The following is a 27,890-nucleotide window of genomic DNA, read 5'->3' on the forward strand; positions in this document are numbered from 1 at the left end:
AGTTTCTGAGACAGACCCAGATATGAAGAGTCCGAGTTGTAATTTTTACAATAATCACTGGTTTAATTGAACAAAATGGCTTCCACAGTCACTATTGAGCAGCACAGAGGACAGAATAGCAGTTGATCCAGCGCAGACTCCTCACTGAGCTCCACTCTGAGTACAGGCCTGCAACACTGATCTATCCACCAGGGAAGTGGTGTAGTGCTGCTGTTGCTGAAAGGTGTTGCAGTGTGTGACCGTGTGTGTGTGTGTGTGTGTGTGTGTGTCCAGGTTGTGTGAGTGTACGGAGGCTGAGGCTGAGATCATCCTGCAGCTGAAGAATGAGCTGAGGGAGAAGGAGCTGAAACTCACCGACATCCGACTGGAGGCTCTGAGTTCAGCACATCACCTGGACCAGATCAGAGAGGCCATGAACCGCATGCAGGTACACACACACACACACACACACACACACACACACACACACACACACACACACACACAATTTACACACACACACACACACTCACTCTCTCTCTCTCTCTGACAGAACGAGATCGAGTTGCTGAAGGCGGAGAATGACCGATTAAAGTCCAGTGGAAACTCCACCCCTTCTGCTGTGTCATCCAAAACGCCCCGCCCTCCATCAGAGACCTCAAGTACCTCCTCCTCGTCCTCTCGTCAATCACTGGGCCTGTCACTCAACAACCTCAACCTCACCGAGACCATCATGTCCGGTGAGAAGAGTGCAGCTGAGGGATTTCCGTGACGGGAGAACAGTGTTCAACTAATTAAACTCATCTGAATTAATTAATTAAACTCAACCTAGTGAACCAGATTCAGGATGTATTTATTGATCTCGACTTCAAAGCACTTCTGTACAGATCAGGGCGTCTCCCAAGTGCCACGATGTAAAGCGTGACACCTCTATGATGTCATAATGGGCTTTACAGCAGCTGACCAATCAGCAGCCTCGATTTAACTCTCGCTTGGTGGAACCGCACACTTGTTAAAGTCCTAGCACACGTGCTTGGAAGAAAACAAAGCGAGGAAAGCAAAAAATAGACAAGTAAAAGATGAGGAAAGGAAGAGTGAAAGTAAAGAATGCAAAAAAGAAGAGCAAAAAGCTCATCGAGCGTAGGAAGAAAGAAAAAGTGCTACCATGGTTACTAGTTAACTAAGAATAGCATTAGCATGTTAGCATTTAAGGGAGATTTAAAAGTGTGACTCTACAGAGTTTCTTCACGTGCGCATCACTCATGACTTTGACTTTCAGATCTGCTGCTGGACGACAGCTACGAGGGAAACCTGCGTAAAGAGGGACGGAGTGTACGTATAGTCGTCACCATCGCCGGGGGCTCCAACAGGACCAAGGTGAACGTCACTGCGCTACTAAACTACGCATATCTGCTGACGATTATTGTTTTACTCATATTTACGATGTCAGTACTGAAGCTGTGTTGAACATTCAGGGTTCACAGAGTCAGGAGTATCTCATCGGCTCCATCGGCGTCAGCGGAAAAACCAAGTGGGACGTGCTGGATGGTGTGATACGACGACTGTTCAAGGTTACAGCTCCGGAATTAATATTTAGTAATAGTAATTATAGTATATATAGTATAGTATAGTAATTAAAATTACTCCAGAATAAGCTCAGTACTGGGACGTGTTCATGGAGTGTGAGAAGTGTGTCTGAAGTACTGAACATTAAGTACTGGAAAGTAGTAAAAGTATTAAAAGCACTCGTCTGTATCAGTACTTAGTCAGCACTTATTAATGAAGCATTAATGGCTATTTAAACTCACTCAGTACTCACTAGTGATACGACATTTCAGAGTACGTCACATTTACTCAATGCAGTTGCAGTATTCATCCATAGTATTAATACTACACAGTACTCAGTAGTTAATTATCACTTCACATTAACACTAATTAATGCTTATTCAGTACTATATCTGTTTCTATAACTACAGTGTTTACACCCTGCTGCGCTGCCACATCGCACTCTTACACTGCGCTCTTTGCATAGATTTATTCTTATTTTATTCATTTGTGACTTTAATTACTTTCAGTAAACTCCTAATTCTCTGTGCTGCGATCTGTCTGCCTGCCTGTCTGTCTGTCTGTCTCTCTCTCTCTCTATTTGTCTGTCTGACTGTCTGTCTGTCTGTGTTTTTATCTCTGTCTGTCTGATTGTCTGTGTATCTGTCTGTCTGTCTGTGTATCTAGCTCTCTTTTTGTCTGTCTGTCTGCCTATTTATCTCTCTCTGTCTGCCTGTCTGTCTCTGTTTGTCTGATTGTCTGTGTATCTGTCTGTCTGTCTGTCTGTCTGTCTGTCTGTGTCTCTCTCTGTTTCTCTGTCTGTCTGTGTATCTATCTCTCTCTTTGTCTGTCTTTCTGACTGTCTGTCTGTCTGATTGTCTGTATGTCTGTCTGTCTGTGAATCTAGCTCTCATTTTATCTGTCTGTCTGTCTGAGTATTTATCTCTCTCTGTCTGCCTGTCTGTCTCTGCCTGATTGTCTGTGTATCTGTCTGTCTGTCTGTGTCTCTCTCTGTTTCTCTGTCTGTCTGTCTGAGTGTTTATCTCTCTGTCTGCATGTCTGTCTCTGTCTGTCTGATTGTCTGTGTGTATGTCTGTCTGTCTGTGTCTCTCTCTGTTTTTCTGTCTGTCTGTCTGTCTGTCTGTCTGTCTGTCTGTGTACCATATCTATCTCTCTCTTTGTCTGTCTTTCTGACTGTCTGTCTGTCTGTCTGTCTGAGTATTTATCTCTCTCTGTCTGCCTGTCTGTCTCTGTCTGTCTGATTGTCTGTGTATCTGTCTGTCTGTCTGTGTCTCTCTCTGTTTCTCTGTCTGTCTGTCTGTGTATCTATCTCTCTCTTTGTCTGTCTTTCTGACTGTCTGTCTGTGTATCTATCTCTCTCTTTGTCTGTCTTTCTGACTGTCTGTCTGTCTGTCTGTCTGTGTATCTATCTCTCTCTTTATCTGACTGTCTGTCTCTCTCTGTCTGTGTATTTTTCTCTCTCTGCCTTTCTGTCTCTCTGTCTCTCTATCTGTGTGTGTCTGTCTGCTTATCTATCTATCTATCTATCTATCTATCTATCTATCTATCTATCTATCTATCTATCTATCTATCTATCTATCTATCTATCTATCTATCTATCTATCTATCTGTTTGCCTGTCTATCTGTTTGCCTGTCTACCTATCAGTACCCAGCATTAGAACTTCCATAAGTACTGGAAAGTGGTATAAGTATTAAAACTAAGGATCAGTATTGAGTTCTAGCATCACATTAGCTTGTGTTTATCCAGTACTTAATTTTTATGCAACACAACTCTTTAAACTCTGGATTCAGTACATGATGTTTATATTATTTATATTACTGACTAATTATCTGGATTAATACTGCGTGTAGTGCTCCAGAATCCTGCACAGTCATAGCAGGAGATCTTATCGAGGACCTTCTCACCCGCGCTTCTGAAAGCAGAATGTTTTCCATATAAACTGTTACGTAGCATTTGATGTTACTGATATGACTGGATGGCGTGTGTATCAGGAGTACGTGTTCCGGGTGGATCCTTTAACAAGTCTGGGCCTGAATTCGGACAGTATCGTGAGTTACAGGATGGGGGAAGTGGAGCGCTCTCACGTTTCTGAACTTCCTGAACTTCTGCCCTGTGGATACCTGGTGGGAGAAAACAACCTTATCAACATTACACTCAAAGGTGAGACACTTCGTCTTTACGGAATTTATTACTTAGTACTCAGTACTCCAAAATGTAGTACAGAGTTCTTATATACAGTGTTATTAGTACCAAAGAAGTACTAAGTGTTACTGTTTTAGTACTGATGCTATGAAAGAACTCTGCACTTAATCAATACTTATTAGAAGTAACACAAGTATTTTTAGTACCTGTTAATACCTTTTGGTGCATAACCTTAAATAGTACTTACAGTACAACATTAGAGCTTAACAGTACATAAAATTCAGTTCTCAGTAGTGTGTGCTTATGAAACAGTATTAACACTACTTAAGAATTCAGCACTTATTCAATACTTGGTGCATAAAAATGAAAAAAATACTTACAGCATGTACTGTATGCAGTATTAATACTATATGTAGCTCAGAGTAGTCAGTACTCACGTCTCAGTACTTGCTACTCATCACTCAGTACTCAACTCACTGCTTGCATCTCAGCACTCACTACTCAGTACTCACTCCATGGTCCTCACTACTTGGCACCCAGTACTCAACTCACTACTCGCATCTCAGCATTTGCTACTCAGTACGTGCTACTCACTGCTCAGTACTCACTCCTTGGTCCTCACTACTTGGCACTCAGTACTCAACTCACTACTCGCATCTCAGTATTTGCTACTCAGTACGTGCTACTCACTGCTCAGTACTCACTCCTTGGTCCTCACTACTCGCATCTCAGTATTTGCTACTCAGTACTTGCTACTCACTACTCAGCACTCACTACTAAGTACTCAACTCACTACTCACGTCTCAGTACTCGCTACTCAGTACTCACTACTCACTGCTCAGCACTCATTACTCAGTACTCACTGCTTGGTCCTCACTATTCAGCACTTAGCACTCAGTACTCAACTCACTACTTGCGTCTCAATACTCGCTACTCAGTACTTGCTACTCACTACTCAACACTCAGTACTAAGTACTCAACTCACTACTCACATCTCAGTACTCACTGCTCAGCACTCACTACTCAACTCAATACTTGCATCTCAGTACTCGCTACTCAGTACTTGCTACTTAGCACTCACTACTCAGCACTCACTACTAAGTACTCAACTCACTACTCATGCCTCAGTACTCGCTACTCAATACTCACTGCTCAGTATTCAACTCACTACTTGCATCTCAGTACTTGCTACTCACTACTCAGCACTCACTACTCAGTATTCACTACTCAGCACTCACTACTCAGTGCTCACTGCTTGGTCCTCACTATGCAGTACTCAGTATTCAGTGCTCAGTACTCACTACTCAGCATTTATACTAAGTGGCTTATCGGTGTGGCAGTTGTCCCATTAAAGTGTTGAGTTGTTTATATTCAATGTTAAAATGACATTTTTAGCGTTAATGTCAGTAAGAGGTGAGTGCTGAATGTTAAATATATTAGCAAAGTTCCACATTCGATAAATACAATTTCAGAATAGGAGCAGTAAGACCGGAACGTTTTTCGATCCCACTGTGTATACTGTATTTGCTCTGAACGATAGTGTAAATAAATCCACAGATACAGAAAATAAATGATGTTTTTGTCTTTAGGTGTGAGGGAGAACAGTATCGATGAGCTGGTGTTTGATACATTAATCCCCAAACCGATAGTCCAGCGATACCTGAATCTGCTGATGGAGCATCGTAGGATCATCCTGTCCGGCCCGAGCGGCACGGGGAAGTCCTTCCTCGCCAACAAACTGGCGCATTACATCATCACCAAGAGCGGGCGGGAAGTGAACGAGTGCAGCCTCGCCTGCTTCAACGTGGACCAGAAGTCCAGCAAGGTGCAGGACCAAGACGTGGCATTTATACGCCTAATACGTACCTTCAAGGGAAAAAGAAAAAACGGATCAGTATCACGTTATAACGTGAAAAGTTTATTGTAATAATCTGAAAAACATCGTATCATAAACTTTTCACGTTATAACGTGATATTGATTTGTTTTTCTTTTTATGACGTGGCATCAATGTGCTTCTGTCATAAAACAAAAGAGAGAGAAATCACGTGTGTGTGTGTGCAGGATCTGTGTCAGTACCTCTCGGCTCTTGCCGAACGCTGTAACTGTGATGAAGGCGAGCGACAGCGTCAGCTCCCCCTAGTGGTCCTGATCGATAACCTGCACCACATCGGCAACCTGAGCGACATCTTCAACGGCTTCCTCAACTGCAAATACCACAAATGGTAAACCGCCGACAAACAACGGAAGTTTCTAAACACTGAAATGCTAAAGAAATGAATGTTTCTGTACACTGAAGCTGTGAAGAAGACTCTACAAAATAGAAATTCTTATAATAGAAATGCTTATGGCACGGTGGTGTAGTGGTTAGCGCTGTCGCCTCACAGCAAGAAGGTCCTGGGTTCGAGCCCCGGGGCCGGCGAGGGCCTTTCTGTGTGGAGTTTGCATGTTCTCCCCGTGTCCGCGTGGGTTTCCTCCGGGTGCTCCGGTTTCCCCCACAGTCCAAAGACATGCAGGTTAGGTTAACTGGTGACTCTAAATTGAGCGTAGGTGTGAATGTGAGTGTGAATGGTTGTCTGTGTCTATGTGTCAGCCCTGTGATGAGCTGGCGACTTGTCCAGGGTGTACCCCGCCTTTCGCCCGTAGTCAGCTGGGATAGGCTCCAGCTTGCCTGCGACCCTGTAGAAGGATAAAGCAGCTAGAGATAATGAGAATGAGAAATGCTTATCCGTACATGAAATTTATACACTACAGCAGTCAAGAAATCGACTTGGCAAAGAACAGAATTTGTAGACATTGTAATGATAAAAATAGAAAAGTCTAAAACATCTAAAGAACATTGTAAAAATGTTTTTTTTTAAAAGAATTTCCGTACAGGGATATTGTAAAAATAGTAAAATTATGTATAATCAAATTATTTAAAAAATAATATATATATATATATATATCAGTAGCGGCTGGCTTTTGTAAAAGTGAGGGAGGAAGGAATGCTTGGTTGAAGGTCACGGGCCCCAATGCGACCGCACCTGCTGGACCGGCTATAGTTACACGCACGGGTTGAGTTGATAATAGTTGAAAAACCTATCATTTTAACGGGGTGTGTACACTTTTTATAGCTGCTGTACACATTACTTTCAGGTGTTCAACACATCTTTCTCTTTCAAAATTCTCTCAAAATCTTCCGTATTTAATGAAGCAAACCTGGCGGCCATGTTTGTAGCTCAGCCCATGGAAGGGTTTTGCAAGCAAAACATTCACCACGTCCTCTGTTTCCATTACTTTATTCATAGAATATCTATAACATAGTCAATCCACTTCCACCTCGCCGTTCTCACTCTGACTGCCGAAGTGCCCAAGTCACCGGATCTAGAAGTTAAGTTTGATAAGATAACCCCTCCCCCCAGGCAGCTAAGGCCTCTACTTATTGGTTCATTGCGCAACTAGGGCTGCAGCCTATTGGTTGATATTTTGTAGCACTTGTCAGATCTCTTAGCTAGTCCCACCCTCTTAGAGGAGGATTTTCCTCCTCTCTCTCATTGAAGTCTATGTTAACCACGAGCCGCCAGTGCCGGAGACTGTTTGAATCGGAGTGAATGGGAGCCGAAGGGAGGAAGATCCTCCGTGCAGTAATTTCTAATAGCGAGCAATAGGGGGTGCTAATGTAATTTCACCCAGAGAAACAAATATAATGTACATGTCGTATTTGGCAGTAAAATAGTAATATTCAAGGACAGCAATTCATTAAATTGGTCAAGACAATTTCAACTTTTTATTCTTAGAATTTTTAAGGAGGATCTTCCTCCCTCTCCTCACTGGAGAAGCCACCTGTGATATATATTAGTGCTGTCAAGCGATTAAAATATTTAATTGCGATTAATGTCGCGACTGTCATAGTTAACTCGCGATTAATCGCAATTTAATCGCACATTTTTGTCACATGAAAAACCATTGTAATTCTCTTACCAGCATAAAAAAGTGAATGGGCTTGCTCACCGTTCGAACTACGGGGGTACTCGGGGGATCCGAGATCCCCTGAAACAGACATGAGATCCCTTGAAAACATGATTTGGGAAATGTTGGGGGGTCTCTAAAATATTGGCAAAATGATGTTTATTGACATAGCAATCGTGTGTAACGGGAAGCATTTGCATATCCGAAGTGAGCGCGCGATGGAGATCCGCGCTCTGAGACAAGCGCAAGCACCCCCCCAAGGGAAAAAAAGGGACCCCCCCCGAAAATATCGGCATAGTTCGAACACTGGTTGTACCAATGTTGTTTTTTTTATTGCAGAGCATAACACGTCTTGTCACAGCCACTGCAAAGTGGGGCTGGAGCCGCCGATGGGAAAACGAAACCTAAGCCGAGCACCGTGGCTCTTCGGGGGAGGGCAGAGGACTCTGGCTGTGCAGGGCGTGGCATCATGTCACAGAGCGTTAATCTCGCGATTAAAAAATTATCGCCGTTAAAATTGAGTCAAGTTAACGCGTTAATAACGCGACATTTTTGACAGCACTAATATATATATATATATATATCTCGTGAAATAATTGCACATGACGCTCGTGTTTTTAGTGTAATAAAAAGTTTACAAGTTAAATCACACGCCCTGTACTGTATCTTAATTATAAATATAATATATTTTATTCAGCAGTAAATTTCTATGATGTAGATATAAAGAATGTGAACTCCATTCTGAAAATAATTTCCAGTTTGTCCTGTTAGTATTTCGTCTTGCTTTTTGTGACTTTTTTGTTCCTAAAGTCATCAGAAACGCGTGTTATTTGTGCACCAATTTACACTACCGTTCAAAAGTTTGGGGTCACTTTGAAATGTCCTTATTTTTGAAAGAAAAGCACTGTTCTTTTCAATGAAGATCACTTTAAACTAATCAGAAATCCACTCTATCCATTGCTAATGTGCTAAATGACTATTCTAGCTGCAAATGTCTGGTTTTTGGTGCAATATCTCCATAGGTGTATAGAGGCCCATTTCCAGCAACTCTCACTCCAGTGTTCTAATGGTACAATGTGTTTGCTCATTGCCTCAGAAGGCTAATGGATGATTAGAAAACCCTTGTACAATCATGTTAGCACAGCTGAAAACAGTTGAGCTCTTTAGAGAAGCTATAAAACTGACCTTCCTTTGAGCAGATTGAGCCCATGTTTACATTAGACCGTATCAGCGGATCATCAGATTAACGTTTTTAAAATGATTAGCGTGCACACAGCAACACCAATACACGGATACGCTCGGCTCCGCAGGCATCCTGCGCTCCAAATCACTCCGCCCTGAACAGCGAGTGCCCTCTGGAGGGTGCGCACTCCGGCCCTGCGCAGCTCACAGAGCGCGCGAGTGAAGTGCACAAGCTGTGATTCGGGACTGAGCCGCTGTGTGTGTGATCCCAGCGCAGATCACTTACCACTTGCAAGTGGAAGGATGGCAAGCCTAAAGACAATCATAACTACACAATGGGCAGTATTTGCATCAGTATTTGCAGTATTTCCATACTTTTATACTCTTTAATGATACAAGGCGGAAGTCCGCACCGTTTTTCAGCAGTCGCGTCACATGACCAACACCAGCGAATCAGGAAGGTGGATGTCACAGTGACGTTGTCCAATGACGACGCCAGCTAGAGCTCAGCACAGCGTATCCGCGTATTCTCAATGTTTACACAGCACCGGAGCTGACACGATCTAGATTGAATACGTGGACGCTGGCGGATTCCCGTTTCCAGGCGTTTTAATGTAAACGGACAGTGCATCCGCGAAGAAAACGAGACAGATATGGTCTAATGTAAACTTGGCCTGAGTTTCTGGAGCATCACATTTGTGGGGTCGATTAAATGCTCAAAATGGCCAGAAAAATGTCTTGACTATATTTTCTATTCATTTTACAACTTATGGTGGTAAATAAAAGTGTGACTTTTCATGGAGAACACAAAATTGTCTGGGTGACCCCAAACTTTTGAACGGTAGTGTAATCACAGCGTATTCAACAGCACACAAAGAATATTAATGCTGCGATCTGATTGGCTCTCCACTTTCTCAAGCTGCCTTTAACTGAACGTTTGAGACACGGTGATCTTTCTTTTGAGGAGAATAAAAAGAAAACGTTCTTCAAGAATGTGCATTTGTATCAATCAGTGGCGAGTATATGAGCTGATCTGTGATTGGTCCGAGGAAGTAGGCGGGTCCTGACTGTGTTTATTAATGAGCTCGACGAAATGTTTTGCGAATGTTAGAAGAGTGGCTTGTGCTATTAATCAGAAATCAATACTGGAGATGAAATGATGATATTTAATATATTGTAGATTCTTAATGAAAGGTGATGATGTTTGTTTTACTGTGTGTGTGTGTGTGTGTGTGTGTGTGTGTGTGTGTGTGTGTGTGTGCAGCCCGTATGTGATCGGGACAATGAACCAGGGTGTGTCCTGTTCCCCGAATCTGGAACTGCACCATAACTTCAGGTATGAAGATGTTCCCTATAAGATCTGTGTGTGTTAGTGATGGTAAGATTCACATCGGTGTAAAAGTTCATGATGCGATTGTTCTGATGAAACAAGTGTGGACTGGATACAGTTTGGGATGAGCTCTAGGATACGTCGTTTTGCATCGATAAAATCTGATTTATTCATATTTAATTATTAGAGGCGTGTCCAGGCGAGTCATCATTGAGGAGGAGGAGGAGGAGCTACCATATCCTTTTGCATCACAATTTAGGTGGATCATATTGTATCACATTAGTAACTGCTTCATTAACGTATCGTATCGTTGGCACCACAGCGAGGTGTGGATCGCACGATCGAGATGCACGTCCCTGGGCGGATTTACAGTGAAACATCATACAGCGTGACACTACAGCACAAAGACGGACGATACAGTGGGTACGGAAAGTATTCAGACCCCTTTAAATTTTTCACTCTTTGTTTCATTGCAGCCATTTGCTAAAATCAAAAAAGTTCATTTTATTTCTCATTAATGTACACTCAGCACCCCATCTTGACAGAAAAAAACCACAGAAATGTAGAAATTTTTGCAAATTTATTGAAAAAGAGAAACTGAAATATCACATGGTCATAAGTATTCAGACCCTTTGCTCAGTGTTGAGTAGAAGCACCCTTTTGAGCTAGTACAGCCATGAGTCTTCTTGGGAATGATGCAACAAGTTTTTCACACCTGGATTTGGGGATCCTCTGCCGTTCTTCCTTGCAGATCCTCTCCAGTTCCGTCAGGTTGGATGGTGAACGTTGGTGGACAGCCATTTTCAGGTCTCTCCAGAGATGCTCAATTGGGTTTAGGTCAGGGTTCGGGCTGGGCCAGTCAAGAATGGTCACAGAGTTGTTCTGAAGCCACTCCTTTGTTATTTTAGCTGTGTGCTTAGGGTCATTGTCTTGTTGGAAGGTGAACCTTCAGCCCAGTCTGAGGTCCTGAGCACTCTGGAAGAGGTTTTCTTCCAGGATATCTTTCATCTTTCTTTCAATTGCAACCAGTCGTCCTGTCCCTGCAGCTGAAAAACACTCCCGTAGCATGATGCTGCCACCACCATGTTTCACTGTTGGGATTGTATTGGGCAGGTGATGAGCAGTGCCTGGTTTTCTCCACACATACCGCTTAGAATTAACGCCAAAAAGTTCAATCTTCGTCTCATCAGACCAGAGAATCTTATTTCTCATAGTCTGTGAGTCCTTCATGTGTTTTTTGGCAAACTCTATGCAGGCTTTCATATGTCTTGCACTGAGGAGAGGCTTCCATCGGGCCACTCTGCCATAAAGCCCCGACTGGTGGAGGGCTGCAGTGATAGTTGACTTTGTGGAACTTTCTCCCATCTCCCTACTGCATCTCTGGAGCTCAGCCACAGTGATCTTTGGGTTCTTCTTTACCTCTCTCACCAAGGCTTTTCTCCCACGATTGCTCCGTTTGGCTGGACGGCCAGGTCTAGGAAGAGTTCTGGTCGTCCCAAACTTCTTCCATTTAAGGATTATGGAGGCCACTGTGCTCTTAGGAACCTTGAGTGCTGCAGAAATTATTTTGTAACCTTGGCCAGATCTGTGCCTTGCCACAATTCTGTCTCTGAGCTCCTTGAGCAGTTCCTTCGACCTCATGATTCTCATTTGCTCTGACATGCACTGTGAGCTGTAAGGTCTTATATAGACAGGTGTGCGCCTTTCCTAATCAAGTCCAATCAGTTTAATTAAACACAGCTGGACTCCAATGAAGGAGTAGAACCATCTCAAGGAGGATCAGAAGAAATGGACAGCATGTGAGTTAAATATGAGTGTCACAGCAAAGGGTCTGAATACTTATGACCATGTGATATTTCAGTTTTTCTTTTTTAATAAATTTGCAAAAATTTCTACATTTCTGTTTTTTTTTGTCAAGATGGGGTGCTGAGTGTACATTAATGAGAAATAAAATGAACTTTTTTTGATTTTAGCAAATGGCTGCAATGAAACAAAGAGTGAAAAATTTAAAGGGGTCTGAATACTTTCCGTACCCACTGTATCTTGCTAACAGCACGCTTATCACATGATACAGAACAGAAATACAGAAGAACACACACATCACCTCTCACCGCGTGTTAAAGCTTTGGGGTCGGACGGTTCGCTCGGTGAGAAGTGATCGTACTTTATTTATGACGAAGTTCGATTAAAAAAAGTCCGCGGAAGAGTTTTATAAAATAATTTTAATTTCAGTGTTCGATTTGAGAGAATCGAGGTCGTATTTTCAATACCGTAATGTGTGTGTATATGAGGCATTCCACCGAATCAGTGCCATTTCTATCCCTAGAAAATTCTATGTATAAATGCACATAAAAATGTACTTTAAAATACATTTCCTTATTACGCAGAATGTCCTGCACATTGATCTGATTTCAAATTTAAGATATATAATTGTAAGGATTAATAAAAACTACCTAAAACACTGAAAAATCGCATGTGTTACTTGTCCCTGCACTCTAACTTTATACTTAACTATGAAATATTATGATTAAAATCCTTCAGAAACAGTATTTCTTTTGCACTGTTGTGTGACTCCATATCCTATCCATGGTTTAAATATATTTTTTTCATAAGAAATCCACAATATCTTAGTTAAAATACAAATTTTAGTCGTGTCCCTGGGTTTTCACTCAGTCCTGTTACCCAAACATATTACCCCATCTGACAAATTTGGAACATTCCATAAATCACATGCTCAACAGGAAGTTACATCAGTTGTGTCTTCTGAAGGCCATGGGAAGACCAAAAGTTAGTTCTCTCATTTACTTTTCTGTATATTTGATGATTTTTTAACTTTGACTGATAAGGTCAGTGTCAACATACTGTCCTGTTACTTAAATTATTTCTTCGATGATATTTGTTTATTTTAAAAATACAGATTTTCAGTCAATCACTAGAATGTGCTAAGTGTGGTCATGCTATTAGCGATGATGCCATGTGGCTTAATTCCATGTATTAGCTAATCCTAGGCTAAAAACTCAGTCCTGTTACTTTCAGAGTTTTGGTAACAGGACTGAAAAAAAAGCAGCCATCTTTGACTTCCAAACCTTGTAACGTAGCCTGAGGTTGGCCAATACACATTTTGAATAGTGTGTTATGTGTGAATATGTGTGTTATTATAATCAGTGTTGAAAAGATATAACAAATTAAGTTTAATTTGGGAGTGGTACAACAAGCAAATGGCACCCATTCGGTAGAATGTCCCATATATATTGATTCCTCAGTAATGCGCAAGTAAACTGGAATTAATTAATTAATTAATTTATTTATTTATAGGACGGTATCACGCCACTTTGTATTGCAGTCTAGCCCAGAAAATTAATAAATAAAATGATTTTTAAATCCTAACCCTTTCTATTTTTACAGAACTTGCTTTTTTTAAATTTATTCTTTGTCGTTTTTTCCTTTATTTTTCGAAAAATAATTTGTCTGTGAAGCCTCTCAGAACAAGTGTATAAATATACAGTGCTGAGCGTAAATGAATGCACCCCCTTTGAAAAGTAACATTTTAAACAATATCTCAATGAACACAAACAATTTCCAAATGTTGACAAGTTTAATATAACATCTGTTTAACTTATAACGTGAAAGTAAGGTTAATAATATAAATTTAGATTACACATTTTTCAGTTTTACTCAAATCAGGGTGGTGCAAAAATGAGTACACCCCACAACAAAAACTACTACATCTAGTACTTTGTACGGCCTCCATGATTTTTAATGGCAGCACCAAGTCTTCTAGGCATGGAATGAACAAGTTGGCGACATTTAGCAACATCAATCTTTTTCCATTCTTCAACAACGACCTCTTTTAGTGACTGGATGCTGGATGGAGAGTGATGCTCAACTTGTCTCTTCAGAATTCCCCAAAGAAAATAATTTCTTTCCACCACAAAGGTGAAGGCTACAAGAAGATCAGCAAAGCTTTACTTATCAGTCAGAATACTGTAGCAAAAGTGGTACAAAAATTTAAGAAAGATGGAACTGCAACCATCTCACAGAGACGTCCAGGTCGTCCACGGAAGTTAACACCTCGACAGGAGCGTCTTCTGATGAGAAGGGTTGAAGAAAATCAGCATGCAAGTTGACTGCAGTTATCTAAAGAAGTAGAAAGCCAAACTGGGGTGACTATTTCCCGTGACACAATACGGCGTACACTGCAGAGGAATGGCATGCATGGATGCCGTCCACGAAAGAAGCCTGTCCTAAAGCCCAGGCACAAAAAAGCCTGCCTAGAGTTTGCCAGGGCCCATGCTGACAAAGATGAAGACTACTGGGACTCTATACTCTGGAGTGATGAGACCAAGAGAAATGTTTTTGGAACTGATGGCTTCAAAACTGTATGGCGAGGAATACAGAGAAAACTGCCTGGTGCCTACAGTGAAACATGGTGGTGGCAGCGTCCTGATGTGGGGCTGCATGAGTGCTGCTGGTGTCGGGGAGCTGCAGTTCATTGATGGCATCATGAATTCACAGACGTATTGCTCTATACTGAAAGAGAAGATGCTACCATCACTCCGTGCCCTTGGTCACCGTGCACTTTTCCAACATGACTAAACACACATCTAAGGCCACTGTTGGATTTCTGAAGAAGAACAGGGTGAAAGTGATTCAGTGGCCGAGTATGTCTCCTGATCTGAACCCAATCGAACACCTATGGGGAATTCTGAAGAGACAAGTTGAGCATCGCTCTCCATCCAGCATCCAGTCACTAAAAGAGGTCGTTGTTGAAGAATGGAAAAAGATTGATGTTGCAACTTGTTCATTCCATGCCTAGAAGACTTGGTGCTGCCATTAAAAATCATGGAGGCCATACAAAGTACTAGATGGAGTAGTTTTTGTTGTGGGGTGTACTCATTTACGCTGAGCACTGTATATAAGTGGAGTCCAGAGCTGTGTGTGTGTGTAAGTGTGTCACAGTATCACACTGATTTCAGGTGGGTGTTGTGTGCGAATCACACGGAACCGGTTCGGGGTTTTCTGGGTCGGTTTCTGCGCAGGAAGCTGATCGAGATGGAGATCGACAAAAACACACGCAGTAACGAACTCATCAAGATCATTGACTGGATCCCCAAAACATGGCAACATATCAACACCTTCCTGGAGGCTCACAGCTCGTCTGATGTCACCATCGGTAACACACACACACACACACACACACACACACACACACACACACACACGTACGTATTGTATTATTAGCAAGAGTTTTTTTAAGTGGCTAAATAATAGTCGTGTGTGTGTGTGTGTGTGTGTGTGTGTGTGTCAGGTCCGCGGTTGTTCCTGTCATGTCCGATGGAGGTTGAAGGTTCTCGTGTGTGGTTCACGGATCTGTGGAATTTCTCACTTGTACCCTACTTATTGGAGGCAGTGAGGGAGGGGCTACAGGTACACACACACACACACACACACACACATATATATATATATATATATATATATATATATATATATATATATATATATATATAACATCTTGCTGTTTCTTTCTCCCTGTAGCTCTATGGTAAGAGAGCTGTGTGGGAAGATCCCTCCAAGTGGGTGATTGACAGCTCCCCATGGAGCTCCGCCCCCCTGCAGAGTGATAGCCAATCACTGCTGCCGCTGAGGCCGGAGGACGTGGGCTACGACGCGTTCAGCTCATTTAAAGACGGAGCTTCACCGAAACAATCGCATAAACACACGGCGCAGAGCGACAGCGACGGAGACCCGCTGGTACACACACTTTAATCTGTGTGTGTGTGTGTGTGTGTGTGTGTGTGTGTGTGTGTGTGTGTGTGTGTGTGTGTGCATGCACTTCCCTGTTTTCTCCACACAGTGGTGCCACTGAGCCGGAAGAACATTAGCACTTCATCACTCCTCCCTCAGATCAGAGGGCTTCAGTCTCGTGATCGTGCGATCTGATTGGCTGAAAACAGCAGCACACACTTTAACACGCAACACACGGCGTGCTGTCAAATAGTATTGGCCCCCTTCCTGAGTTCTTCTTTTGGTGTAAGTTATATTCGTATGTATACAAAGAGAGCCTGAGTGCACTTCTTTCACATCCATCTTGGGCTGTGTTTAGCCGTGACGAAATGCAGCAGAAGGTTTATTTATTGCAGTTGAGAAGGTCATTCTTGGCTTCTTTTTGAAGAATTCTCGTAGCCTGTATCTTATGTTAAAAACTTGACTGCATAATACTTAAACGTGTCTTCTGATATCTTCAGGTGTTTTGTCAAGGACGTTTGTAGGATCAGTTCTGCACACTGCCTCTTTAATATGGCGGGGTTTGTATACGTATCACTGCTGATTGGGTAACGCCCCTGACACGCCCACCACACAAGACAAAACATGCCTGAAAGCTTGTTTCAGAGGAAACATCATTCAACCCACAAACCGTAACAAATTAGTGCACAGCATCATCAGACTGAATTTAAAAAAACAAGTGTAAGCCCCACCCACTTCACAATCACCTGATATCATATATCTATGAAAAATTTGCTTCCTGATATTTTTGCATGTCTCATTATGAGTTACAGTGGCGCTTGAAAGTTTGTGAACTCTTTATGATCCGATATTACATATCTGTGAGTGGCAAAAGTATGTGAACCTTTGCTTTCAGTATCTGGTGTGACCCCCTTGTGCAGCAATAACTGCAACTAAACGTTTGCGGTAACTGTTGATCAGTCCTGCACACCGGCTTGGAGGAATTTTAGCCCGTTCCTCCGTACAGAACAGCTTCAACTCTGGGATGTTGGTGGGTTTCCTCACATGAACTGCTCGCTTCAGGTCCTTCCACAACATTTCCATTGGATTAAGGTCAGGACTTTGACTTGGCCATTCCAAAACATTAACTTTATTCTTCTTTAACCATTCTTTGGTAGAACGACTTGTGTGCTTAAGGTTGCTGTCTTGCTGCATGACCCACCTTCTCTTGAGATTCAGTTCATGGACAGATGTCCTGACATTTTCCTTGAGAATTCGCTGGTATAATTCAGAATTCATTGTTCCATCAATGATGGCAAGCCGTCCTGGACCAGATGCAGCAAAACAGGCCCAAACCATGATACTACCACCACCAAGTTTCACAGATGGGATAAGGTTCTTATGCTGGAATGCAGTGTTTTCCTTTCTCCAAACAGAATGTTTCTCATTTAAACCAAAAAGTTCTATTTTGCTCTCATCCATCCACAAAACATTTTTCCAGTAGCCTTCTGGCTTGTCCACGTGATCTTTAGCAAACTGCAGACAAGCAGCAATGTTCTTTTTGGAGAGCAGTGGCTTTCTCCTTGCAACCCTGCCATGCACACCATTGTTGTTCAGTGTTCTCCTGATGGTGGACTCATGAACATTAACATTAGTCAATGTGAGAGAGGCCTTCAGTTGCTTAGAAGTTCCCCTGGGGTCCTTTGTGACCTCGCCGACTATTACACGCCTTGCTCTTGGAGTGATCTTTGTTGATCGACCACTCCTGGGGAGGGTAACAATGGTCTTGAATTTCCTCCATTTGTACACAATCTGTCTGACTGTGGATTGGTGGAGTCCAAACTCTTTAGAGATGGTTTTGTAACCTTTTCCAGCCTGATGAGCATCAACAACGCTTTTTCTGAGCTCCTCAGAAATCTCCTTTGTTCGTGCCATGATACACTTACACAAACATGTGTTGTGAAGATCAGACTTTGATAGATCCCTGTTCTTTAAATAAAACAGGGTGCCCACTCACACCTGATTGTCATCCCATTGATTGATAACACCTGACTCTAATTTCACCTTCAAATTCACTGCTAATCCTAGAGGTTCACATACTTTTGCCACTCACAGATATGTAATATTGGATCATTTTCCTCAAAAAATAAATGAGCAAGTATAATATTTTTGTCTCATTTGTTTAACTGGGTTCTCTTTATCTACTTTTAGGACTTGTGTGAAAATCTGATGATGTTTTAGGTCATATTTATGCAGAAATATAGAAAATTCTAAAGGGTTCACAAACTTTCAAGCACCACTGTACACATGAGTTTCCTTTATAAAGCTTCCTGCATAAACGAGAGCAGAAACAATAAATAAACTAGAGAAGCACTCGGAGAGCACAGACCTCCGCCAAGAATCCTTTTAAAAAATCCGGGATCCAGAAGGTGATCCGGATCACCGCCAGAATTTAATGGATTGTTACTTGTGCCAGTCTCACCTCTGGAAAACATTTCAGAGCAATCCGTTCATTACTTTTTCCATAATGTTGCTAACAGACAAACCAACCAACCAACAAACAAACCAACGCTACCGAAAACATAAGCTCCTTGGCGGAGGTAATAAATATTTATTTCAGAAGCAGAATCTGCGCTTCATTCATTACGCTGTACTCACTGATTACTGTCTGTAATTAAACTGATATTACAGAAGAATTTCCCAAAACACTGATTACTGCAGGATTTACACAATAATTACTCAACTGAGTTTCTCTAAAAGTCTCTCACTCTCTCTCTCTCTCTCTCTCTCTCTCTCTCTCTCTCTTTCTTTCCTCTCTCTCTCCCCTTCTCTCTCTTTCCTCTCTCTCTCTGTTACTCCCTCTCCCCCTCTCTCTCCCCCTCTCTCTCTTTCCTCTCTCTCTCTGTTACTCCCTCTCCCCCTCTCTCTCCCCCTCTCTCTCTTTCCTCTCTCTCTCTTACTCCCTCTCCTCCTCTCTCTCTTTCTTACTCCATCTCCCCCCTCTCTCTTCCTTCTCTCTCTCTCTGTTACTCCCTCTCCCCCTCTCTCTCTTCCCTCTCCCTCTCTCACTCTCCCTCTCTCACTCCATCCCCCCTCTCTCTTCCCTCTCTCTCTCTTACTCCATCTCCCCCTCTCTCTCTTCCCTCTCTCTCTTACTCCCTCTCTCTCTCTTTCCTCTCTCTCTGTTACTCCCTCTCCCCCTCTCTCTCTTCTCTCTCTCTTACTCCCTCTCCCCCTCTCTCTAACTCCCACTCCCCCTCTCTCTTACTCCCTCTCCCCCTCTCTCTCTTCCCTCTCTCTCTCTAACTCCCACTCCCCCTCTCTCTTACTCCCACTCCCCCTCTCTCTTACTCCCTCTCCCCCTCTCTCTCTTCCCTCTCTCTCTCTAACTCCCACTCCCCCTCTCTCTTACTCCCTCTCCCCCTCTCTCTCTTCCCTCTCTCTCTTTTACTCCCTCTCTCCCTCTCTCTAACTCCCGCTGTCCCTCTCTCTTACTCCCTCTCCCCCTCTCTCTCTTCCCTCTCTCTCTTTTACTCCCTCTCCCCCTCTCTCTAACTCCCGCTGTCCCTCTCTCTTACTCCCTCTCCCCCCTCTCTCTTCCCTCTCTCTCTCTTACTCCCTCTCCCCCTCTCTCACCCCCTCCCCACTTCCCTCTCTCTCCACCTTTCTTCCTTCTCTCGCTTCCCTCTCTTTCTCTCTGTCTTGTGAACTAAATATTTTAATTCTACCAATGTCAACAGACTAGATTTTCAGTTTAAGTATGCAAGTTTATTTACACATATTGAATTAGTCTTATTTGCATAACTAGAGATTTTTTTAAAGAATCTAATGTAAAAAAAAAGTAATGTAAAAAATCCAATGTGAAAAAAACCCTAAGAATATTAAGACTCTACGATGGCATATTAGGGCCATTGTAGGTAAAAAATAAATAAATAAAAAAAGACAGAGCTGAGGGAGGGGGTAAAATTCTGAGAAAAAAAAAACCCTCAGCATTTCTGAGATGAAAAAATCACAAAAAAAACCCCTTGGATCTTCTCTGAAACAACAATCAGGTACTTCCTGGCTGCAGTGCATTCTGGGAAATGTAGTTGAAAATCTCTTCGTGCTGTATTCTCTATCTTTGACTTGCAAGTGACGTCAAAGCAAAATAGAAACCTGGATGTCGGCCATGTTGGTGGAGATACAAATGTGGGGTCAAGCGACATCCCATACAAAACATACTCACGCGTGCGCAACGCTCTTTGTTTTTCCACCGCTTTAAGCGTTCTTTTAGCGATGCCATATCTTTGTGCTGTATACAGTATGGTTGTGGTCACAACAGGACTCGTGACCGTGGCACTTTCCGATTTCTGTCCGTGATTCGGAAAGAGGGCGAGGAAACTCTGAGGTTTAGTACAGAGAGGAGACATGAGGGGATCAGGACACTTCGTCCAGTGACCATTTTGTCCAATAGTTAAGACATTTCGTCCAAAGCCTTTTTCATACGCACTATCAATTATTTTATATTTCAGGTATTACGGCTGGTTGGGTGTCTCTGTGTGTCAGCCCTGTGATGACCTGGCGACTTGTCCAGGGTGCACCCTGCTACTCACCCATAGTCAGCTGGGATAGGCTCCAGCTTGCCCGCGACCCTGTAGAACAGGATAAAGCGGCTATACACTACCGTTCAAAAGTTTGGGGTCACCCAGACAATTTTGTGTTTTCCATGAAAAGTCACACTTTTATTTCCCACTATAAGTTGTAAAATGAATAGAAAATATAGTCGAGACATTTTTCTGGCCATTTTGAGCATTTAATCGACCCCACAAATGTGATGCTCCAGAAACTCAATCTGCTCAAAGGAAGGTCAGTTTTATAGCTTCTCTAAAGAGCTAAACTGTTTTCAGCTGTGCTAACATGATTGTACAAGGGTTTTCTAATCATCCATTAGCCTTCTGAGGCAATGAGCAAACACATTGTACCATTAGAACACTGGAGTGAGAGTTGCTGGAAATGGGCCTCTATACACCTATGGAGATATTGCACCAAAAACCACACATTTGCAGCTAGAATAGTCATTTACCACATTAGCAATGTATAGAGTGGATTTCTGATTAGTTTAAAGTGATCTTCATTGAAAAGAACAGTGCTTTTCTTTCAAAAATAAGGACATTTCAAAGTGACCCCAAACTTTTGAATGGTAGTGTACATAGTGGATGGATGGATGGATTCCGATGTTCGTGAACGAAGCCCCTGCGAGAGCGCTGCTCGGTGCCTAAAGATTTAATACGATCCAGCCGGAAACATAGACATGCAAGCGAGCAGCCTGCAACGAGAAGGGAGTTAAACTCATCCCAGGGTCAGCAAGCGGCACGGGCCGACGTGGTTACCCCCCTTAGTACGCTCTTTAGTGTCGAAGCGCACATCCTATGGCACTCATTTGCTTTACAAAAACGTGTTTTGCTTTGGTCAAATTCCATTGACAAGTCCTCCTTTTTTTCAAACAAACAAATACCTGAAATATAAAATAATTGATAGTGCGTATGAAAAAGGCTTTGGATGAAATGTCTGAACCATTGGACGAAATGACCTGCATTCGTACTCGGTGGTCGGTAGAAGCATCTTATTTTCAGAAAAGTCTGACTTTTTTATGGGTCAAAGCCCACACATATCTATCTTCTCTTTGTATTGAATCTTCGCTCGAGCGTTCAAATCATCGTACTACTGAGAAAATTCATCACTGTTTACAGACACGCTTTCAGCGGCTGCCGTCCTAGTTGCTTTGTGGATCCACCATCATGGCGGACGCTCATGACGTACCGTAGCATATGTTGATCACGTGGTTGCAAGTCATCTGTCGTGCGTGATCGAGGAGGAAACACCGTGTTTCCTGTAACGCTCACTCAGCCGTGGAGTCTGTGTGTGGTGTGATTACGCTGATGTTGATCCGACCCGCACAGTGAAGCCATCTGGTTCTTTGACCAAAACACACACACACCTTGTCTGAGTTTTCGAATAAATGTGTGACTTTATAATCTCAGAGGTTTTCTTGTGCATTTATGACTTTAATCCTGGAAAGTTTGATATATATTTTTGCCTGAACATTACGCTCTCCCTCAGCGCCATAGTTTTCATTTTAAACTTACATCAGCTCTAATTCACCATCATAACAATCCAATTATGGAGATTAACAAACAATATTTGGGGGGGATGGGGGCAAATACTTTTTGACAGCCCAGTGGAATCACCGTGCAGCATTAGTCACTCAGAGATAACGATACGGATAACTGTGACTGCGCTCACTGTCTCTTCTCAGACGTTCAGAGATTATAAGGCGATAAAAATGTCCACTGTGATCATCTCCATCAGCACTCAGTTGTCTCGTCATGTCCGTGTGTGTGTGTGTGTGTGTGTGTGTGTGTGTGTGTGTGTGTGTGTGTGTGTGTTTCAAGTAAATGTATGTGATTATTTCACTAGTTTGACATTTTCAGGTCCCTTTAACCCAAACTGCTCTTCTCATCTTATATTAATGTTATAGCTCTGTATTCAGAGTTGAGTGTCTCTCTCACACACACACACACACAGACACACACACACACACACACACGAGGATTCCATCTCCTCGGTTCAGTGTCTCATCAGAGCACAATATAATCAGTAAAATGTAAACGAACAGTCTGCGCTGGATCAAGTGCTCTTCTCGTCTCTGTGCTGCTGAATAATGAGAGCGGAAGCCATTTTGTTTCATTAACCCGGTGATTAATAAATACCACCAGCTCTGTTCATGCAGTAATATCTCATCTCATCTCATCTCATTATCTCTCGCCGCTTTATCCTGTTCTACAGGGTCGCAGGCAAGCTGGAGCCTATCCCAGCTGACTACGGGCGAAAGGCGGGGTACACCCTGGACAAGTCACCAGGTCATCACAGGGCTGACACACAGACACAGACAACCATTCACACTCACATTCACACCTACGCTCAATTTAGAGTCACCAGTTAACCTAACCTGCATGTCTTTGGACTGTGGGGGAAACCGGAGCACCCGGAGGAAACCCACGCGGACACGGGGAGAACATGCAAACTCCGCACAGAAAGGCCCTCGCCGGCCACGGGGCTCGAACCCAGACCTTCTTGCTGTGAGGCGACAGTGCTAACCACTACACCACCGTGCCGGCCTGCAGTAATATATTAACAATATATGAGACTCCTGTTAGATTTACAGTGGCATGCAAAAGTTTGGGCACCCTTCCTTAAAATGTCTGTTACTATGAATAGTTAAGTGAGCAGAAGATGAACTGATCACCGAAAGGCATGAAGGTAAAGACGACACATTTCTTTTCAGCGTTTTCTGCAAGATTTGTGTATTATTTCTGTTTTGTACAATTGGAGAGTGAAAAAAGAAAAGGAACACCATGCGAAAGTTTGGGCACCCCGATACATTTGAGTTCTCAGGTAACTTTTACCAAAGTTCCAGACCTTAATTAGCTTATTGAGCTGTGGCTTGTTCAAATTCTTCGTTAGGAAAGGTCAGATGATGCAGATTTCAAAGCTGTATAAATTCTCTGACTCCTCAAACTTGTCCCGAAAATCAACAGCCGTGGGCTCCTCTAAGCAACTCCCTCGCATTCTGAATAATAAAATAATTGATGCTCACAAAGCAGGAGAAGGCTACAAGAACGTAGCAAAGTGTTTTCAGGTAGCTGTTTCCTCAGATTAAGAAATGGCAGTTAACAGAAACAGTGGAGATCAAGGTGAGGTCTGGAAGATGAAGAAAACTTTCTGAAAGAACTGCTCGTTGGATTGCTAGAAAGGCAAATAAAAAAACCCTGTTTGACTGCAAAAGACCTTCAGAAAGATTTAGCAGACCCTGGAGTGGTGGTGCACTGTTCTACTATGCAGCGACACCTGAACAAATATGACCTTCATGGAAGAGTCATCAGAAGAAAACCGTTCCTGCGTCCGAGCCACAAAATTCAGCGTCTGAAGTTTGCAAATGAACATCTAAATAAGCCTGATGCATTTTGGAAACAAGTCCTGTGGACTGATGAAATCAAAATAGAACTTTTTGGCCGCAATGTGCAAAGGTATGTTTGGAGAAAAAAGGGTGCCAAATTCCAGGAAAAGAACACCTCTCCAACTCTGAAGCATGGGTGTGGATCGATCATGCTTTGGGGTTGTGTTGCAGCCAGTGGCACAGGGCACATTTCATTGGTCGAGGGATGCATGGATTCGAATAAATACCAGCAAATTCTGAAAGCAAACATCACACCGTCTGTAAAAAAGTTGAAGTTAAAAAGAGGACGGGTCCTACAATAAGACGATGATCCAAAACACACCTCAAAATCTACAATGGAATACCTCAGGAGGCCCAAGCTGAAGGTTTTGCCCTGGCCCTCACAGTCCCCTGACCTAAACATCATTGAAAATCTGTGGATAGATCTCAAAAGAGCAGTGCATGCAAGACAGCCCAAGAACTGGAAGCCTTTTGCAAGGACGAATGTGTGAAAATCCCCCAGGTAAGAACAGAAAGATTATTAGCTGACTACAAGCTGTGATACTTGCCAAAGGGGGGGTTACTACCGGTAGGTACTAACCATGCAGGGTGCCCAAACTTTTGCTTCAGGCCCTTTTCCTTTTTTGTCATTTTGAAAATGTAAAAGATGAAAATTTAAAAAATTGTTTTTGCTTTAAATATAAAGTGAATGAGTCATCTTTAACTTTCTGCCTTTTGGAGATCATTTCATCTTCAACTTGCTGAACCGTTCACAGTAACAGCAATTTTGACCAGGGGTGCCCAAACTTTTGCATACCACTGTATTTCCATCTTTAATATTTTACAGAATGCTCGTAGGCGTGGCCTCGATGCAGTTGATTTTGAATAATCTGATGACAGAGCTGAGAACGCTCCTCACGTAAACCCTGCCGTCACTCGCGGACCGACTCTAAATGCGGTTATTGTAGTGAAAGTGCGTTGCTTTTGCACAGACGTTGCTAATGAACTGTGTCTTTCTGTCTGTCTTTGACTCCTCCCCTTCAGATGAATATGCTAATGAGGCTACAGGAAGCTGCTAACTACTCCAGTGCCACTCAGAGCTGCGACAGTGACAGCGCCAGTCACCATGACGACGTTCTCGACTCCTCGCTCGAGTCGGCCCTTTAAGCCCCACCCCCTGTGAGGAACCAGGAAGTGCTAGCTTCCTTCTGATTGGATGTTGGTGGCCAGAGAGGCAGAATAAACGCACACACTGGTGAAAATGTGCAATTAGGAACGGATTTCACTTGTGGCCAAATTGTTGTTCGCTGACAAACTGGAAGTTTTTTTTTTTTTTGAAGTTCAGTTAGCGTTATCATTGTTAATTATACGAGCCAGAGTGTTGTTTTTTGTCGACTTGTTCGACTCCGTGGTGCTGCTGTGGTGCCAAAATCCGTTTACGTTTGTACGCCTACAAGCACAAGCAGGGCCTCGTCTCATTTCCGCTACTGTGAACCCACTTCGTCAGCACTAGCGAGTTAAAGGATGAAGCGTCGAACTGAAGCGTAACACGGCGGTGTTTTCACTGCTACTGACTGCCTGCAATTCCCTTTTTCTCCACCAGGAGCGCTGGAGCGCCGGACGATTATTATACGAAGTGGAACGAAGGGACTAGTGATTATGGTGCTTCTTTGCTGCCTTAAATGTGCTGAGCTCTAGTGGACTTGTGCAAAATTTAAGAAAATGGAAAAAGCCTCGTCTTTTTTCCGAGAGGATGGAAACGTAAATCAATAAATGCCACGTTTGCATATTTTATTTTTGTTACCTCACAAGTGAGTGTCGGAGTGTTTTGGACGCAGTGTTATTAAAAGCGTTCCGTGTGTAAAATAAAGCGGATGTCAATAAGGAACCCCAGTTGAGCTGGGACGAGCCGAACTCTGAGGACGAGCACAAAGAAGACGAGTTGCTTCGCGAGCATGCTGTTTTTACGCCTGTCGTGTGTGTGTGTGTGTGTGAGGTTCAAAATTTGAAGTCTTGCACATTTTCTCAGATTCATTCTAAAGAAAGAGAAAACAAAATCTTGGGATTTATTCATTCATTTAAAAAAAAAAATCTGTAAAGTTGAGTCTGATGCTCCTGCTCGAGGCTGGCGTTGATTTAAATCCTCTGAACATCAGAGCTGTTTCGAGGAGAACCGCAAAAATACCACAAGCCTGTCACGTTAAACAGCGTTAAAGCACTTTTCATTTCAAACACACTGTACATGACGACTTTATTTGTTTTTTGTTTTTTTTATTATTATTATTATATGGTCACAGCTTGATTTTATCAAGAAAATAAATAAATCTGAATGGTTTATAAATGTAAAAAAAACTTTATAATTTATGAAAATGGTTTATAAATAATAAAAAAAATATCTTTACAGTATCAGGTGCAGAATTGTGTAACATTGGTGCTTTATTATTTAAGTTGTTCACAGCGTCCTGTCCAAAAAAAAAAAAAACTTATTATAAATGTATAAAATATCAATTAAAAAAAAAAAAGATTTTTAAATTTTCCCGCAAACCCAAATTTTAGCCTGTTTATTTTTCCTGTCCAACATCCTGTTTTTGAGGTGCCATTACTTTTTTCAATGCATAATGAAAGATGATAAATGTCTTTTAGAGTGAAAATAAAATTCCTTTAACGAATCAGACGGAACACAAAAGACACAAAACGACAAAGAACTACGTCACGACGAGGAACGGAGAAGGTGCCAACGATTAATTAGTTCAGTATGTTCACAAAAATATTATCACTACCTCAGTATTAAAATTATTACATATTATTTTTTAAAAATAAAAAAATTACAGAAATGTCCCATAATTCTACTATCAATGACGAATAAACACATAAATAACAGCGATACAAACCCTCGAAAAATCTTCAGATTTCCGCCAGAGGAAATTTCAGCTTCACAGCATGTCGAGAAAATATTAAAATATAAAATAAATTATTCAGATTAAAAAAATGTCTAAAATATTTCCCTTTTTTATGTTTTCTTTCACGCGGTGAGGAAAGAAGCAGAAAAAATATCAGAAATTTATAGTAATTAATATATAAATGTTTATCACCACCACCATCAAAACTGCACAACAAAAGCGGCATAAAGGTTTTTTTTTTTTTTTCCCAGCTGCCAGATGTTTAATATTAAAATCCAGGAAACAGAGGTTTATTTCATCAAATCATAAAAAACAAGTGGAAAAAAATGGAAAAATTAAAGAACAAAGCAAAAGGTGCTCTCAGTAAGCGGTGCTTTAAATCTAAAATACATTTAATTAATATAATAATAATTAATAATAATAATAGGCTCATGCATTAGGGGACAAAAAAACGACTTTTACTTTCTGATCTTCTGCACGTTGGACTTCGACACAAAACTCGACTGTAAACTTTCTGAAGTTTGAAAGTTGTTTTTTTTTTTTCCTCCAAGTTTAAGTTTACAAAAAATCTGTAAAGAGTGCCGAAATCCTTCAGGTGCTAATGACCTTTGACCTTTCCCACAGTGCTGGTCCTGAACACAGTTCGGGTTTAATTTTTTTTTTTGCCTGAACATTTTTTTTTCTGGAAGAATAAAACCTCAGCAGTTTTGTAAGTCGTATATTTTACTGTGACGTCTACGGAGGACTAAATAGCTTTGTGTTAAATTTATAAAATTCATACAAAGGGTGCAAAACAATGCAAAACTTTCCTGCATTAATTAAATATAATATTTACATTTTCCACATTTTTAACTTTCCTTAATTCCTCTTTCATGAAATATTTTTAATTCTCAATTTTCATAGGAAGAAAAGCAGCAACAAAAATAATGAGGGGTTTTTTTTGTGTGTGTGTGATTTAAATATACACAATTTTTACACTTTTTTCCTTTCGATTTTTCTCAAAAAATTTTTTTAATTCAGACGCCAAAACTATCCCTGGATCAAATCTTTTTTTTTTTTTTTTAAACGAAACTGTTCCAACAGAGTCCTAAACACTCACTGTAATGTTTTATGCTTAAGTTGTACTTTTTTTTCTGAT

At 41.8% G+C, this 27,890-nt stretch overlaps 1 protein-coding gene across 7 annotated transcripts in view; it reads left to right on the forward strand.

Moving 5' to 3' along the window:
* The window catches only part of nav3 (neuron navigator 3), a 203,970-nt gene extending 176,294 nt beyond the window's left edge, over positions 1 to 27,676 (forward strand). For all 7 annotated transcript variants that reach the window (XM_060903775.1, XM_060903777.1, XM_060903778.1 and 4 more), the window contains 12 exons: positions 274 to 427; positions 533 to 719; positions 1,259 to 1,356; positions 1,455 to 1,550; positions 3,539 to 3,707; positions 5,279 to 5,514; positions 5,752 to 5,912; positions 10,085 to 10,156; positions 15,127 to 15,323; positions 15,459 to 15,577; positions 15,689 to 15,904; positions 24,897 to 27,676. In XM_060903775.1, the coding sequence (XP_060759758.1) occupies positions 274 to 427; positions 533 to 719; positions 1,259 to 1,356; positions 1,455 to 1,550; positions 3,539 to 3,707; positions 5,279 to 5,514; positions 5,752 to 5,912; positions 10,085 to 10,156; positions 15,127 to 15,323; positions 15,459 to 15,577; positions 15,689 to 15,904; positions 24,897 to 25,019 (1,828 nt within the window). In that variant the 3' untranslated portion in view covers positions 25,020 to 27,676. The remainder of the gene's footprint in view (positions 1 to 273; positions 428 to 532; positions 720 to 1,258; positions 1,357 to 1,454; positions 1,551 to 3,538; positions 3,708 to 5,278; positions 5,515 to 5,751; positions 5,913 to 10,084; positions 10,157 to 15,126; positions 15,324 to 15,458; positions 15,578 to 15,688; positions 15,905 to 24,896) is intronic.
* The last annotated feature ends 214 nt before the right edge of the window (positions 27,677 to 27,890 follow it).

Source organism: Neoarius graeffei, chromosome 21 (genome assembly GCF_027579695.1).
Source record: "Neoarius graeffei isolate fNeoGra1 chromosome 21, fNeoGra1.pri, whole genome shotgun sequence".
NCBI lineage: Eukaryota > Metazoa > Chordata > Actinopteri > Siluriformes > Ariidae > Neoarius > Neoarius graeffei.